The sequence below is a fragment of the Pseudophryne corroboree genome, chromosome 1 (genome assembly GCF_028390025.1).
Source record: "Pseudophryne corroboree isolate aPseCor3 chromosome 1, aPseCor3.hap2, whole genome shotgun sequence".
In the NCBI taxonomy this organism is placed as follows: domain Eukaryota; kingdom Metazoa; phylum Chordata; class Amphibia; order Anura; family Myobatrachidae; genus Pseudophryne; species Pseudophryne corroboree.
The window spans coordinates 466,008,665-466,022,784 of record NC_086444.1 but is presented as its reverse complement, the minus strand read 5'-3'; the positions used below and the strand labels follow the sequence as shown (position 1 = coordinate 466,022,784).

Genomic DNA, 14,120 nt, shown 5'->3' with positions numbered 1-14,120 from the left:
CTCCACTTTATCACTCTCCAAGGCTTATTACATCTCCCCCTCAGGATGTAAGCAAAACCCTTGTCCATTCTCTACTTATGTTCTACCTTGACTATTGCAGTATCATCAATAAGACAGCCTTCCCCTCATTCTACTTCCTCCTTTACATTCTATCCTGAATGCATCGGCGAGGCTAATCTACCTCTCCCAATGCTCCTAATTCACTGCAGCACTGAAAGTCCCTTCACTGGCTCCCCTTTCCCTCCAGAATTTAATTCATGTTGCCTCTTGTCACCAGTAAAACTCTCAGCCGCTGCTGCCTTCATACTGTACATTTGATATTGTCAAGACACACTCTCCATCCTGCATCTGTCCTTTGTCACTCATCCCATGTAATATCCACCTCACCCTGCTTCCAACACTTCTCCACTGCTGTTCACTTCTCATGGAACTCCAGGGGCGGAACTGTGGGAGGCAGTGGAGCCGGCTGCCGCCGGGCTCCTGACCACAAGGGGGCGCATCTCCTCCACTGTCTCCCGCAGCCTGAGAACTGCGCTGCTATTGTGGACGGAGGAGCAGTCACTGACACGGAAGCTGCCTCCTGTAGGGAGAGATGGCACTGGCTGCAGCTAGGGGGAGCTCCAGAGCACAGCTCCTCTTCTAGCCAGCCGAGGGAAGCTCTCTGCTCCGTCAGCCTGATGATGAAAGCCAAAGGTAGACACTGTGTGGGGGGTAGCGGAGAGGTGTATTTGGGGGGAAGCACTGTGTTTTGTGTGTGCTTGTTTTTAAGTGAGGTGTGTGTGTGTTTTTAATGAAAGTTGTGCATTCAAGTAAAAGGCATGTGTGTGAGTGATGTGTGTGTGTGTGTAAGTGAGAGACATGTGTATGTAAGTGAGAGGCATGTATGTGTGTGTAAGTGGGAGGCATGTGTATGTAAGAGAGACTTGTGTGTGTAAGTGAAAGAGACGTGTGTGTGTGTGTTTAAGTGAATGAGGCGTTTGTGTTTTTTTTATATATATATCTAGTGTTCACGCTAGGTGTCTGCACCTTTTTTTAGACAGATGAATCCCACCCTGCCCGTTTTTGTGCGCCCTACCAACCCGCCGTTTTCTGCCTGCCGTACCCCGCCACGCCGCCAGACCCAGCCGTGCGCCGCCGGACCCGGTAAGCACATGAGAGTCCCCCTGGGCTAAATTAACCTTGTAAGTATTTTGCAGCTGTAAACTTCAATCTCAGTGCTCTCTACCTGGTGCAGTGTGCCTCAGTGCTCTCTACCTGGTGCAGTGTGCCTCAGTGCTCTCTACCTGGTGCAGTGTGCCTCAGTGCTCTCTACCTGGTGCAGTGTGCCTCAGTGCTCTCTACCTGGTGCAGTGTGTCCAGTGGCGTAAGTTCGTCCCAGTCGCCCGGAGGCATGATAAATGTTGGTGCCCCCCTACATATACACATACACACACATACCATATGTAGCTATCCGGCACTAAGGGTGAACAGTAGCAGCGTGCTCAGGTACCTTTCCCAGTAGTAATATAGATACACATACAAAGTGGACGCACACCAAGTCAGTTATTACAATAAAACAGACACCAGCATACCATTATAGTACACCTACAGTGCTCCCTCACCCGCCAGCAGGTCTCGATGGAGATGCTTTGGCGCAGTGGTGTGCCGATATAATTAGTGTTCACTGTAGGATTTTTTTTACGGCAGGGTGCTGATCACGGGGAGGGATGGGCAAACTTAGGTACATACTATAATGCTTGGTGCTCCCATACCTATGGGCCAAAACATGGACAGTGCGCGCCGAAGGCGCGCTCCAAAAATCTAGCGGCGTTGTTTCATAATAGGGGCCAAACACTTTATTACAACACGGTGGTGCACCTAATACACATTGCACCAGATAGAACCTCCTACACACTGCGACAGATAGAGCACGTTATACACATTGCACCAGGTAGAGAGCACTGAGGCACACTGCACCAGGTAGAGAGCACTGAGGCACACTGCACCAGGTAGAGAGCACTGAGGCACACTGCACCAGGTAGAGAGCACTGAGGCACACTGCACCAGGTAGAGAGCACTGAGGCACACTGCACCAGGTAGAGAGCACTGAGGCACACTGCACCAGGTAGAGAGCACTGAGACACACTGCACCAGGTAGAGAGCACTGAGACACACTGCACCAGGTAGAGAGCACTGAGGCACACTGCACCAGGTAGAGAGCACTGAGACACACTGCACCAGGTAGAGAGCACTGAGGCACACTGCACCAGGTAGAGAGCACTGAGGCACACTGCACCAGGTAGAGAGCACTGAGGCACACTGCACCAGGTAGAGAGCACTGAGACACACTGCACCAGGTAGAGAGCACTGAGACACACTGCACCAGGTAGAGAGCACTGAGGCACACTGCACCAGGTAGAGAGCACTGAGACACACTGCACCAGGTAGAGAGCACTGAGGCACACTGCACCAGGTAGAGAGCACTGAGGCACACTGCACCAGGTAGAGAGCACTGAGACACACTGCACCAGGTAGAGAGCACTGAGGCACACTGCACCAGGTAGAGAGCACTGAGGCACACTGCACCAGGTAGAGAGCACTGAGGCACACTGCACCAGGTAGAGAGCACTGAGGCACACTGCACCAGGTAGAGAGCACTGAGATTGAAGTTTACAGCTGCAAAATACTTACAAGGTTAATTTAGCCCAGGGGGACTCTCATGTGCTTACCGGGTCCGGCGGCGCACGGCTGGGTCTGGCGGCGTGGCGGGGTACGGCAGGCAGAAAACGGCGGGTTGGTAGGGCGCACAAAAACGGGCAGGGTGGGATTCATCTGTCTAAAAAAAGGTGCAGACACCTAGCGTGAACACTAGATATATATATAAAAAAAACACAAACGCCTCATTCACTTAAACACACACACACACGTCTCTTTCACTTACACACACAAGTCTCTCTTACATACACATGCCTCCCACTTACACACACATACATGCCTCTCACTTACATACACATGTCTCTCACTTACTTACACACACACACACATCACTCACACACATGCCTTTTACTTGAATGCACAACTTTCATTAAAAACACACACACACCTCACTTAAAAACAAGCACACACAAAACACAGTGCTTCCCCCCAAATACACCTCTCCGCTACCCCCCACACAGTGTCTACCTTTGGCTTTCATCATCAGGCTGACGGAGCAGAGAGCTTCCCTCGGCTGGCTAGAAGAGGAGCTGTGCTCTGGAGCTCCCCCTAGCTGCAGCCAGTGCCATCTCTCCCTACAGGAGGCAGCTTCCGTGTCAGTGACTGCTCCTCCGTCCACAATAGCAGCGCAGTTCTCAGGCTGCGGGAGACAGTGGAGGAGATGCGCCCCCTTGTGGTCAGGAGCCCGGCGGCAGCCGACTCCACTGCCTCCCACAGTTCCGCCCCTGAGTGTGTCTCAGTGCTCTCTACCTGGTGCAGTGTGCCTCAGTGCTCTCTACCTGGTGCAGTGTGCCTCAGTGCTCTCTACCTGGTGCAGTGTGTCTCAGTGCTCTCTACCTGGTGCAGTGTGCCTCAGTGCTCTCTACCTGGTGCAGTGTGTCTCAGTGCTCTCTACCTGGTGCAGTGTGTCTCAGTGCTCTCTACCTGGTGCAGTGTGCCTCAGTGCTCTCTACCTGGTGCAGTGTGCCTCAGTGCTCTCTACCTGGTGCAGTGTGCCTCAGTGCTCTCTACCTGGTGCAGTGTGTCTCAGTGCTCTCTACCTGGTGCAGTGTGCCTCAGTGCTCTCTACCTGGTGCAGTGTGCCTCAGTGCTCTCTACCTGGTGCAGTGTGTCTCAGTGCTCTCTACCTGGTGCAGTGTGCCTCAGTGCTCTCTACCTGGTGCAGTGTGTCTCAGTGCTCTCTACCTGGTGCAGTGTGTCTCAGTGCTCTCTACCTGGTGCAGTGTGCCTCAGTGCTCTCTACCTGGTGCAGTGTGCCTCAGTGCTCTCTACCTGGTGCAGTGTGCCTCAGTGCTCTCTACCTGGTGCAGTGTGCCTCAGTGCTCTCTACCTGGTGCAGTGTGCCTCAGTGCTCTCTACCTGGTGCAGTGTGCCTCAGTGCTCTCTACCTGGTGCAATGTGTATAACGTGCTCTATCTGTCGCAGTGTGTAGGAGGTTCTATCTGGTGCAATGTGTATTAGGTGCACCACCGTGTTGTAATAAAGTGTTTGGCCCCTATTATGAAACAACGCCGCTAGATTTTTGGAGCGCGCCTTCGGCGCGCACTGTCCATGTTTTGGCCCATAGGTATGGGAGCACCAAGCATTATAGTATGTACCTAAGTTTGCCCATCCCTCCCCGTGATCAGCACCCTGCCGTAAAAAAAATCCTACAGTGAACACTAATTATATCGGCACACCACTGCGCCAAAGCATCTCCATCGAGACCTGCTGGCGGGTGAGGGAGCACTGTAGGTGTACTATAATGGTATGCTGGTGTCTGTTTTATTGTAATAACTGACTTGGTGTGCGTCCACTTTGTATGTGTATCTATATTACTACTGGGAAAGGTACCTGAGCACGCTGCTACTGTTCACCCTTAGTGCCGGATAGCTACATATGGTATGTGTGTGTATGTGTATATGTAGGGGGGCACCAACATTTATCATGCCTCCGGGCGACTGGGACGAACTTACGCCACTGTGGAACTCCATGCACAACTTAATTAGAATTTTCCCACCCTCCAATTTTTCAAGTATTCTCTTTCATAATCTACTATAACTCACAATCTGTTCCACTATAGCCAACACTATTTACTCTACCGGTCATATATACTTGTGCCCCACTAGCTGCTGCTGTTTTCTCATTCCACCTCCTTCTAAACTGTAAACTCTCATGAGTAGAGCACTCTCAACCCTTCTTCTCTTGCCTGCGCCTTCTTCTTCATCTACTACACAAGTACCTGTTCTGTGCTTATGTGTTATTATTTGTTTTATATTATGGCATTTGTACTTGCAATTTGTACCTATATGATAATTATTACAGTATGTTGAATATATATTTATGTAGTTTGTATACAGCCTATCCAGTGGTGTGGAATTTATGGTGTCCAGCAAATAAACGATGATGATTATATTGGATTCTCCTTTAAAACTTTTGTATGTCTACATTTCTAAGACTAGGCACCTATTTCACTCATAAGTAATTGCATCGTCAATAAAAACCTTTCCATAACTTCTCATTCAGCCCTAATTGCTTACTCTTGCAAATACTAATGAAATCCTTCATTAATTAACTAAAATGATTAATCTTATCACTGCTTTCACAGAGGCACACTATAGCGAGAGCTGGACCACAAGACTTAAGGACTCAATTACAAACACTACAATAATGTACAAATGCAGGAAAGCATCACAACTAATGACTTGCTTTCATTTTGTAACATGCACAGTACTTGTTACTGTTGTTTAGGGCATATTTTGCACCTACATTCAATGCACCTCATTTAGAGTTAAGAGTAAATCCAGCTACAATGAAGTTTTGTACTGTGGCAACACCATGTCATAGAGCAAGGTATACAGATTTATAATGATTGACAGATGGGAGGGGAGCGAGTTCTACTTTAACTGCAAGGAGTCTATGTACTAAGGGTCTAATTCATGTTTGTATGCACATACTGTACATCCAATTTTTAGACTACGGACTTGCTTATCATCGCAAGTGAAGCTTCCGCCCAGAAAAGAATATAGATGCCCACGGGAGCCATCGCAAAGTACTCAGCAATTGCGTACACATGTTCAGCATCATTCCAATAATGAGGAAACATCAACTATGCACAGGGGCATATTAACACAGATGGAGGCCCGTGTTCATCCTCTGTAGCCGCTGCCCGGCAACACAATAGAGTTTGAGCACTAGAGGAGCACATTGTGAATGAGCAACTCTCTATGGAAATGTCATGGTGGACATTTTCCATTGTATTTCCTCTCTGCGCATGTGCAAAACCCCCGGGAAAATGGCTGCCATGCCAATTTACCCGGAAATTTATGGAGTGATGCTGACGCCAGTGGGGGACTCCGGAGAGGTGAGTATTGAAAAAAATGTGTGCACCCATTATAGATACGCCACTGATTTATCGAGTGAGTCTATGACCACACGGACTGGCCATGGCAGTAGTGATGCTGGTGCCATGTTTCTCTAGGTACATGATCACAACTGAAGGCAGATACACGCCTAGGGCTTAATTATCCATTTAGCTGACTAGGCTGAAGACAACGGACCCATACTTTTTTTTTTTTTTTGCTGAGGCACTGTTACCTGCGCCTTAAGGCGTCCAATGGTTAAAGTCACTTTGCACTCCTTGCTGTAACAAGGCACACTCGTAGTCAGCTAAGGTTTGTCTTGAGACAATGGGAAGGAGGGGAGACAGCTGATCTCTTCAGGTCATGTAGTAGTCCAATCATATACAGAAAATAAATAACATAAACCCAATCCCCACAGACAGCACTGTACACTCTGTACAGTGTACTGTAAATATGTAATGACGGGTTATTCCCGGTCACTGTCAAAGGATTTAATAGGGGAGTGCCGGGAGCGCCAGGTCACGTGCTCACTGCCAATTGCAGGGCCCCCACTGTCACAAATAAGCCCCACAGACAGTGTACAGTAACATCCAAAATGAAGAAAAAATGGAGTGTTCTGAATGCTGTTTAAGCGGCTTGTGGGAAATGAAATTGACTTATGAGGAATTGTGCTGCCTAATACCAAATTTCAAATAGTAGACAGACTACCCAAGCCTAATTATCTATGTAAAGAGAGGAATTATGCTTTCCCACTGAACCTCTCTGAAATACCACCAAATACACAAACTCCATGACACTGGGCTTCACAGACATGTACTTTAAATTTCTAATACTGTAAAATAAAATCCAACTTTTTCATTCATACACTTAACCTGCATGTTGCTTGGAACATAAAATTTACCATAAGGAGTTACATTTTTTTACCTACCTCAATCAATACAGTCATAGTATAGCATCCATATTAAAATGTGTAACTTCACATAGACTGGAACATGACATGGGAAAGGAGGTAGAATCAACTTTAGGGGCATATTTATCACAATCCACACACATTTTTAATTTAGACAGTATACTCAGAAAAGAACTGTCTTTCTTAGGTTTTACATTAAGAAATAGTAGTAGTTAGTGTTTATTTTTGTGTATCTAAACTGTTTTTTTTCTCAAATTTTTTTATTGAAGCTTTTCGTGTTTGGCGGAAGGAATGAAGAAATTGACTTCAATGACGTCATGACTATGAGGCTTATAAACCCTTCAGATAGGCAGCCTAGTAAGTTGTATGTACGGTGTGATTTTGTATAGTGAAGGATACAGGATTAACTATGTTATCAGTAAATATGAATTTTATGTTTTTGCTACCTGTTCTCTCTACTCTTGTGGCTAGACTGTAAAAAGGTTATATGAACAAACATCTGCAATATTATCAATTAAAAACCTATCATCTAAAAAGTTGTCATAAGTATATATGGATATGAAGTTTATACCAATTATACTGATAAAATAATTTGAATTATTGGGAAAATTGGTTCATTATATTTACTCTTTGCAGTAATGAAGGACATTCTTTTGGAATGTGGGATCCAAGGCATAAGCAGTGGGTATGTACTTCTTGTTTTTATAAAGCTTTTCCAAGTATTTAATAAAAAATATTGTACGTTCCATTAAGTTGACAACAAAATGCACTTATCTCTAAAGCTTTATTTACTTTAATATACAGTTGTGCTCATAAGTTTACATACCCTAGCAGAATTTGTGATTTTCTGGCCATTTGTCAGAGAATATGAATGATAACTCACAAACTTTTCTTTCACTCATGGTTAGTGGTTGGGTGATGCCATTTATTGACAAACAACTGTGTTTACTCTTTTTAAATCATAATGACAACAGAAACTACCCACAAATTCTGCTAGGGTATGTAAACTTATGAGCACATCTGTATGTTGATGTGGTGTTTTCTATGCGAAGAACAAACTGAAGCTGTCTTTATCAAATGCAATGCATATTTTTTAAAAATAAAAGTTTGCAAGATGAAATGGTTCTTTCCATAGCTGGGTTTTTTTCTGAAATGGTGCACAAAATAGAATACAGTACCTTTGCAAATTACAAACAGATTAAATAATTCACCACTTTTCCAACTATTCAATTAAAACCTTTTCCAAAATATTACAAATTAAAGGATTATTGAGATTATGGAAGCATAGAACCAAATGTTTTCAGCAAAAATCCCCAAACTTTCAATGGTGACACCGCTGTAAAAATAAACATAATTAAATGTTCCTCCCTTCTTTTGTGAGACCTAATACTTTTGTAAATTTGTGTTGGATTTAATTATTTGTAAACAATATAGTATACAACATTCCATATGACATTGTGACAAAAGTCACTTCTTAGTGTGGTGCATCTATAATAAATGTATTATGTTAGTGTTAATTTATAGTATAAATCATGTTTTGTAGATATACGCCAACTAAGATCCCAAAAGTAAAATATCAGTTAAGTGAACTGGAACCTCCACAAGTCTGTTCTCTAGATCCTTTAACTGTGAGTTTTCATATCAATATTTTTTTTCATTGTGTGTTACTATTACTGACTTTAACTATGCTAGAATAAAGAGTGTATTGTCATCATAACTGATTTTAGTTCATAATCAAAGATTGGACTGGAAAATAATATTTTTTAGTGATGAGCGGGTTCGGTTTTACTCGGTTTTACTCGGTTCTCAAAACGGCATCTTATTGGCTCACGGATGTCACGTGTTTTGGATAGCGGCCCCCAGCATGCGATCATAAGCAGTTTCAGTTTTGCTAAATTAGTGGTTACTTACCCACTCTTGATGTGTTTTTGAACCTTAAATATATCTCAGAATTACAGAATAGAAGAGCATATAGTATAGTAGTTTAGGTCATTTGGAAACCGGTACCTGCAGATAAAGATTGTTAGTACTTACTTTTAGGGGTGTATTCAATAGCTGTCGAAAGCTGCCGTCTTGGCGGAAAGAGGGCAGCTTCCGACAGATTTTGGTAGGGAGGGGTTCCGACCTATTCAAAAAGAGCAGTTTTTTTCTGTCAAGTCGGGAATTCCTGACTTGTCGGAAAACACGTGGATTGGCAGAATAGGCGTCGATCCACGTTCTTCTGTCAGAAACGGGTCCTTATCCAACAGGTTTTGGCCCCCTTTCCGACAATCTCAATCCGACTTGAAAAAAGAGTTGGATTGAGCAGGGCCCCCCCCGACCAGGCTCCTCATCCCCCGCCGCTGCAGACATCATCCCCACTGCCGTAGACTTATTCACCGTCATCCACCTCCACTTGCCGCCGTCCAGCTCCCCCCGCTGCCGTACAGCTCCCCCCTGCCGCCGCTGTCAGCGCACCCAGCAGGCAGGACAGGACCCCGGGTACGGCCAAATCTGACAGTTGGATTTGGACATCCATTGAATAGCCCTTGTTGGATCCATTCCGACAAATGCATGTCGGAATGGATCTGACACATATTGAATACACTCCTTAGACTCCAAGCTTTGCAGCATCACAGTAAGCCTGCACATGTCAGGAGGGGTAAGCTTTTTTGGAGGGGTTATCACAGTGGGGTCCTGGGCATACTTTTTCCAGGTAGGTTTATTTGCACAAATGAAGGGTTTGTATAATTATAAAAAGATTTTTTTACATGTATGTTTATAAACGTTACACTTGTTTCTTGGTATTTTTGATGCATATTTCTTTATTAAATTAATTCTTCTAGAGGGAAGAGAAAGAAAACAGTTTCATGATTGCACGCAGCCAGGCTATAGCCAAAATGAAATCATCCTTTGCCTTGTTAGACTTTGAATTTGAAACATTTGATCTGTAAGTATTGCTTTAATACACAGAGTATGCTAAATATTGTTATTTCATATTATTAGTATTATTGTAACTTAGAATGGGTCATAAAATCTGCATTGCCTTTCAGTGGGGAAGTAGAGGCGAATACATAAAATCTATGGGTTTTATAAGAAACTACAAATTGAGCAAAAGCAAAATGTAAGAAGTTCAAGATGCCTACATGCTACATGACAGCATAAGTCATTGGTTCCCAAATGCAGACTTCAAGGCACCCTAGCAGTCCGGGTTTTAAGGATAACCAACTATGGGCACAGGTGTCTTATACCCCTTTCACACCGCAGCTATAACCCGGTAAATTGCCGTTTTTTAAGCCTTCCAAAACGGTTCTAGCTGCGGTTACTGGTATTTTAAAACGGTTAAAAAGCAGGGTCCTACACGGTTCAGACCCATTTCATTGTGCAATGTGAAAGGCTCAGAAACGGTATTTCCAAACCACAGAAGGTGATAGGCTGTCTCCATGCGTGATGTCACCAGGCAGAAGCAGGAAATAAACTGGAGGAAACACATGAGAGTGAAGAAGCATTTTATTATACAGAATACAGTTTAAAATGGCAAATTGGAGTGATGAGGAGGTTAGGGAGCTGCTTAGGATGAGAGGGGATGAAGAAATTGCTAGACAAATCACTGGGACAGTGAAGGATGCAGTAATCTACAAAAACATGGTAAAGATGCTTGAAGCTGCTGGGTTCCATCGTACGACTAGCCAAATTATTAATAATTAATTAATAATTAATAATAATGTGTGGGCCAGAAAAGTCCATTTAAAATGACAACCACTGTTTTCTATGGGAGAAACAGGTTCAGTGTGAAAGGTACCAAAAGTGTAATGAAACGGTAATATACCAGTTACAACATGCAATGTGAAGGGGGTTTAACTGCTCAGACCCGTTTTTAGAACCGTTTAAAGAACCATTTCAAAAGCAGGATTTGCGATCTGAAAGCGGTATTAATTAGTACTTCAATCAATTTAATTTAACCATGTATGCTCAGCCATGGATATCCTTAAAACCTGGACTTTTAGGGTGCCTTGAGGAGCAAGTTTGGGAACAACTGGTATAAGACATAGTAGGCAAAATATTGCTCAATCTTAAAGCTTATTACAAGATGAATAGTACTAGGACTCACAGGTGTACACGAGAGGACCTTACTCATTACAGTTTACAATCTAATGGGAAGTAGTGAGGTTGATAAAAGAGTTGGTGGGTGCCATGGAGTGAGGATGGGGAAGATGAAGGCAGGGCCATCTAGAGAGGAATTAAGTGGAAAGATCATAGTATTTGATACAATTGTGTATTTTAAGGTATAGTTTTAACTTTGGAGTTTGGCAGAGAGTCTGTTCGGACATGGAAGTGTATCCCAAAGGTGGGAAGCGAAACCTGAGGCATCTTGGATTAGGGCAGTATGGATGGTGTAATGGTTAGCATTACTGCCTCACAGCCAGTAGCGGATCTTGCCACGGGCAAGCAGGACTTTTGCCCGGGGCGCCGCCTTCCGGAGGGCGTCGGCGTCATCCGGATGGCGCCGCACCATGGCAAGATCCGCTGCTGCTGTGGTGCCCCCCGCTGCCGCAGCCCGCTGTCCGTTGTGAAGGGAAACTAGGCGCTACGCGTCTAGTTTCCCTTCGTGGGCTGCCCGCTGTGAAGGGAAACTAGACGCTACGCGTCTAATTTCCCTTCCTGGAGAGGACCTTCACTGTAATGATGTGCGGTGCGCGTTGACGTCATCGCGCACCGCACAGCAAAGGTCCTCTCCACGAAGGGAACTAGACCCTTAGCGTCTAGTTTACCTTTGTGGAGAGGACCTTTGCTGTGCGGTGCGCGATGACGTCATCGCGCACCACACATCCTACAACAGTACAGGGGGCGTAACTGACCACGCCCCCTGCATGAAGCCACGCCCCCTAATGCCGCCCGGGACGCCAGAAGCCCCGGAACCGGCCCTGCTCACAGCACTGAGGTCATGGGTTCGATTCCCACCATGTCCCTAACTGTCTGGCGTTTGTATATTCTCCCCGTATTTGCGTGGGTTTCCTCCGGGTACTCCGGTTTCCTCCCACAATCCAAAAATATACTGATAGGTTAATTGGATCCCAACAAAATTAACCCTAGCTTTAATGTGTGTGCGTGTACATGTGGTAGGGAATATAGATAGTAAGCTCCACTGGGGCAGGGACTGATGTAAATGACCAAATAGTCTCTGTAAAGCGCTGCAGAATATGTGTACGCTATATAAATAACTGGTAATAAATAATCTTGGAGGTGGAGTGGACATGAGGGAATGCAGTGAGCTATGGGAGAAAAAGGTGTCAGAGCTTTTTGGTGTCAGACGTAGGTGAGGCTGTGGAGTTTGAATTGAATTCTCTAGGAAACAGTCAGTGTAAGATTGGCATAGTGGGCAGACAGACGAATGAGGAATATCAGTATCACTGTAGTGCAGAGAGATGGGTGAGAGGATGCCAGACAGGTAATGGTTACAGTAATAAATCTGGCATATAGTGAGAGAGAAAGGGACATATCCTGGTCATGTTTTACAAATTGAATGTAGCAGGACTTGAAGGAAAATGTATCAAACCCTAGAGATAGTGGAGAAGTTGCCCATAACAACCAATCAGCTTCATACTGTCATTTTATAGATTGTGCTAGATAAACGATATCTAGGAGCTGACTGACTGCCATGGGCAACTTCTTGAGTTTACCTCTTATATAACCAGTCAGCTTTTGTCATTTTCCTAGCACAGCCTGTGACATGAAGTGATAAGGTGATTGCTTGTTATGGGCAACGTCTCCACTTTATCTCTATACAAGATTTGATACATTTCCTCCAGAATCTTGTTTTTAACAATCATGCCTAATATTAAATATATGAGTTCTTTAAACGATTTGTTATGTAGCTACAGTAAAGGCATTTTTGAAAATGCAGATAATGCTGGCTGTAAAAAAGAAAACAATATATGTATAAATAAGTACTACCCACAACTAGGCTGTAACATCAGTCTGCACATACTAATGTGAGATTACAGATCTGACTAGAAATCCGCATTTTTGAAAAGTAAAGACACTTCAAAGTACTGCCTACTGCCACCTTGGGACCATCCGTTATTGAATTCAGCTACAGTTTTCTCCCAGAGCACTGTTCAGTCTAGAATGTAGATTTATTTATTATTTATTAACAGTTTCTTATATAGCGCAGTAAATTCTGTTGCGCTTTACAATTGTAAATAACAATGATATAACAAAACAATAATATAACAAAACTGGTTAATAACAAACAGTCATAGAGGTAGGAAGACTTACAATCTATAGGAAAATAGGCATGGATACACAAGGATAGGTGCTATCTATTGCATAGTTGTCCTCCAGATTGCAAAGGTTCTTGGTGGGCTCCCTGATATGGTCATACAGCAATGATGAACCGAGGTCAAGAGGAAGGATGAGAAGACATGTGAGGATATGTGTGGACTGTGCAGAGTGGATGCAATTTGATAGGAAGGTTTATGAAAGTTATGTGGGCGGTTCTGGAATTTGATATGCTTGCCTAAAGAGGTGAGTTTTCAGGGAACGCTTGAAGGTTTGGAGACTAGAGGAGAGTCTTATTGTACGTGGTAGGGCATTCCACAGAATGGGTGCAGCCCGATGAAAGTCCTGCAATCGTGGGTGGGAGTGAGTAATGAGTGTGAATGAGAGACGCAGATCTTGTGAAGAGCATGGAGGTCGGGTTGGGAGATATTTTGAGATAAGCGAAGTGATGTACATTGGTGTAGTTTGGTTAATGGCCTTGTGTGTGAGTAAAAGTATTTTATATTGGATACGGTAGAATACAGATAAACAATGGAGGGACTGACAGAGTGGATCTGCAGATGATGAATGTCTAGCGAGGAAGATTAGCCTCGCAGCTGCATTCAGAATGGATTGTAGTGGTGAGAGTCTGGTTTGGGAAGACCAGTTAGGAGACTATTGCAATAATCAATGCAGGAGATAATGAGAGCATGGATTAGAGTTTTAGCAGTGTCTTGTGTAAGGTATGGTCGTATTTTGGATCTGTTTTTTAGATGCATGTAACATGATTTTGAGACAGATTGAATGTGGGGAACAAAGGACAGATCAGAGTCAAGGATGACACCTAGGCAGCGAGCTTGTGGGGTAGGGTAGATTGTCGAGTTTTCAACAGTGATAGAGATATCAGGTTGGTACCTACTTGGCTGGTGGAAATA

General features: G+C 44.3%; 1 protein-coding gene across 3 annotated transcripts in view; it reads left to right on the top strand.

Annotated features, from left to right (window-relative positions):
- LOC134905261 (uncharacterized) overlaps positions 1-14,120 on the top strand; it is a 177,618-nt gene that overhangs the window by 120,107 nt on the left and 43,391 nt on the right. For all 3 annotated transcript variants that reach the window (XM_063914637.1, XM_063914620.1, XM_063914628.1), the window contains 4 exons: positions 7,215-7,302; positions 7,582-7,630; positions 8,489-8,573; positions 9,771-9,874. In XM_063914637.1, coding sequence (XP_063770707.1) covers positions 7,215-7,302; positions 7,582-7,630; positions 8,489-8,573; positions 9,771-9,874 — 326 coding nt within the window. The remainder of the gene's footprint in view (positions 1-7,214; positions 7,303-7,581; positions 7,631-8,488; positions 8,574-9,770; positions 9,875-14,120) is intronic.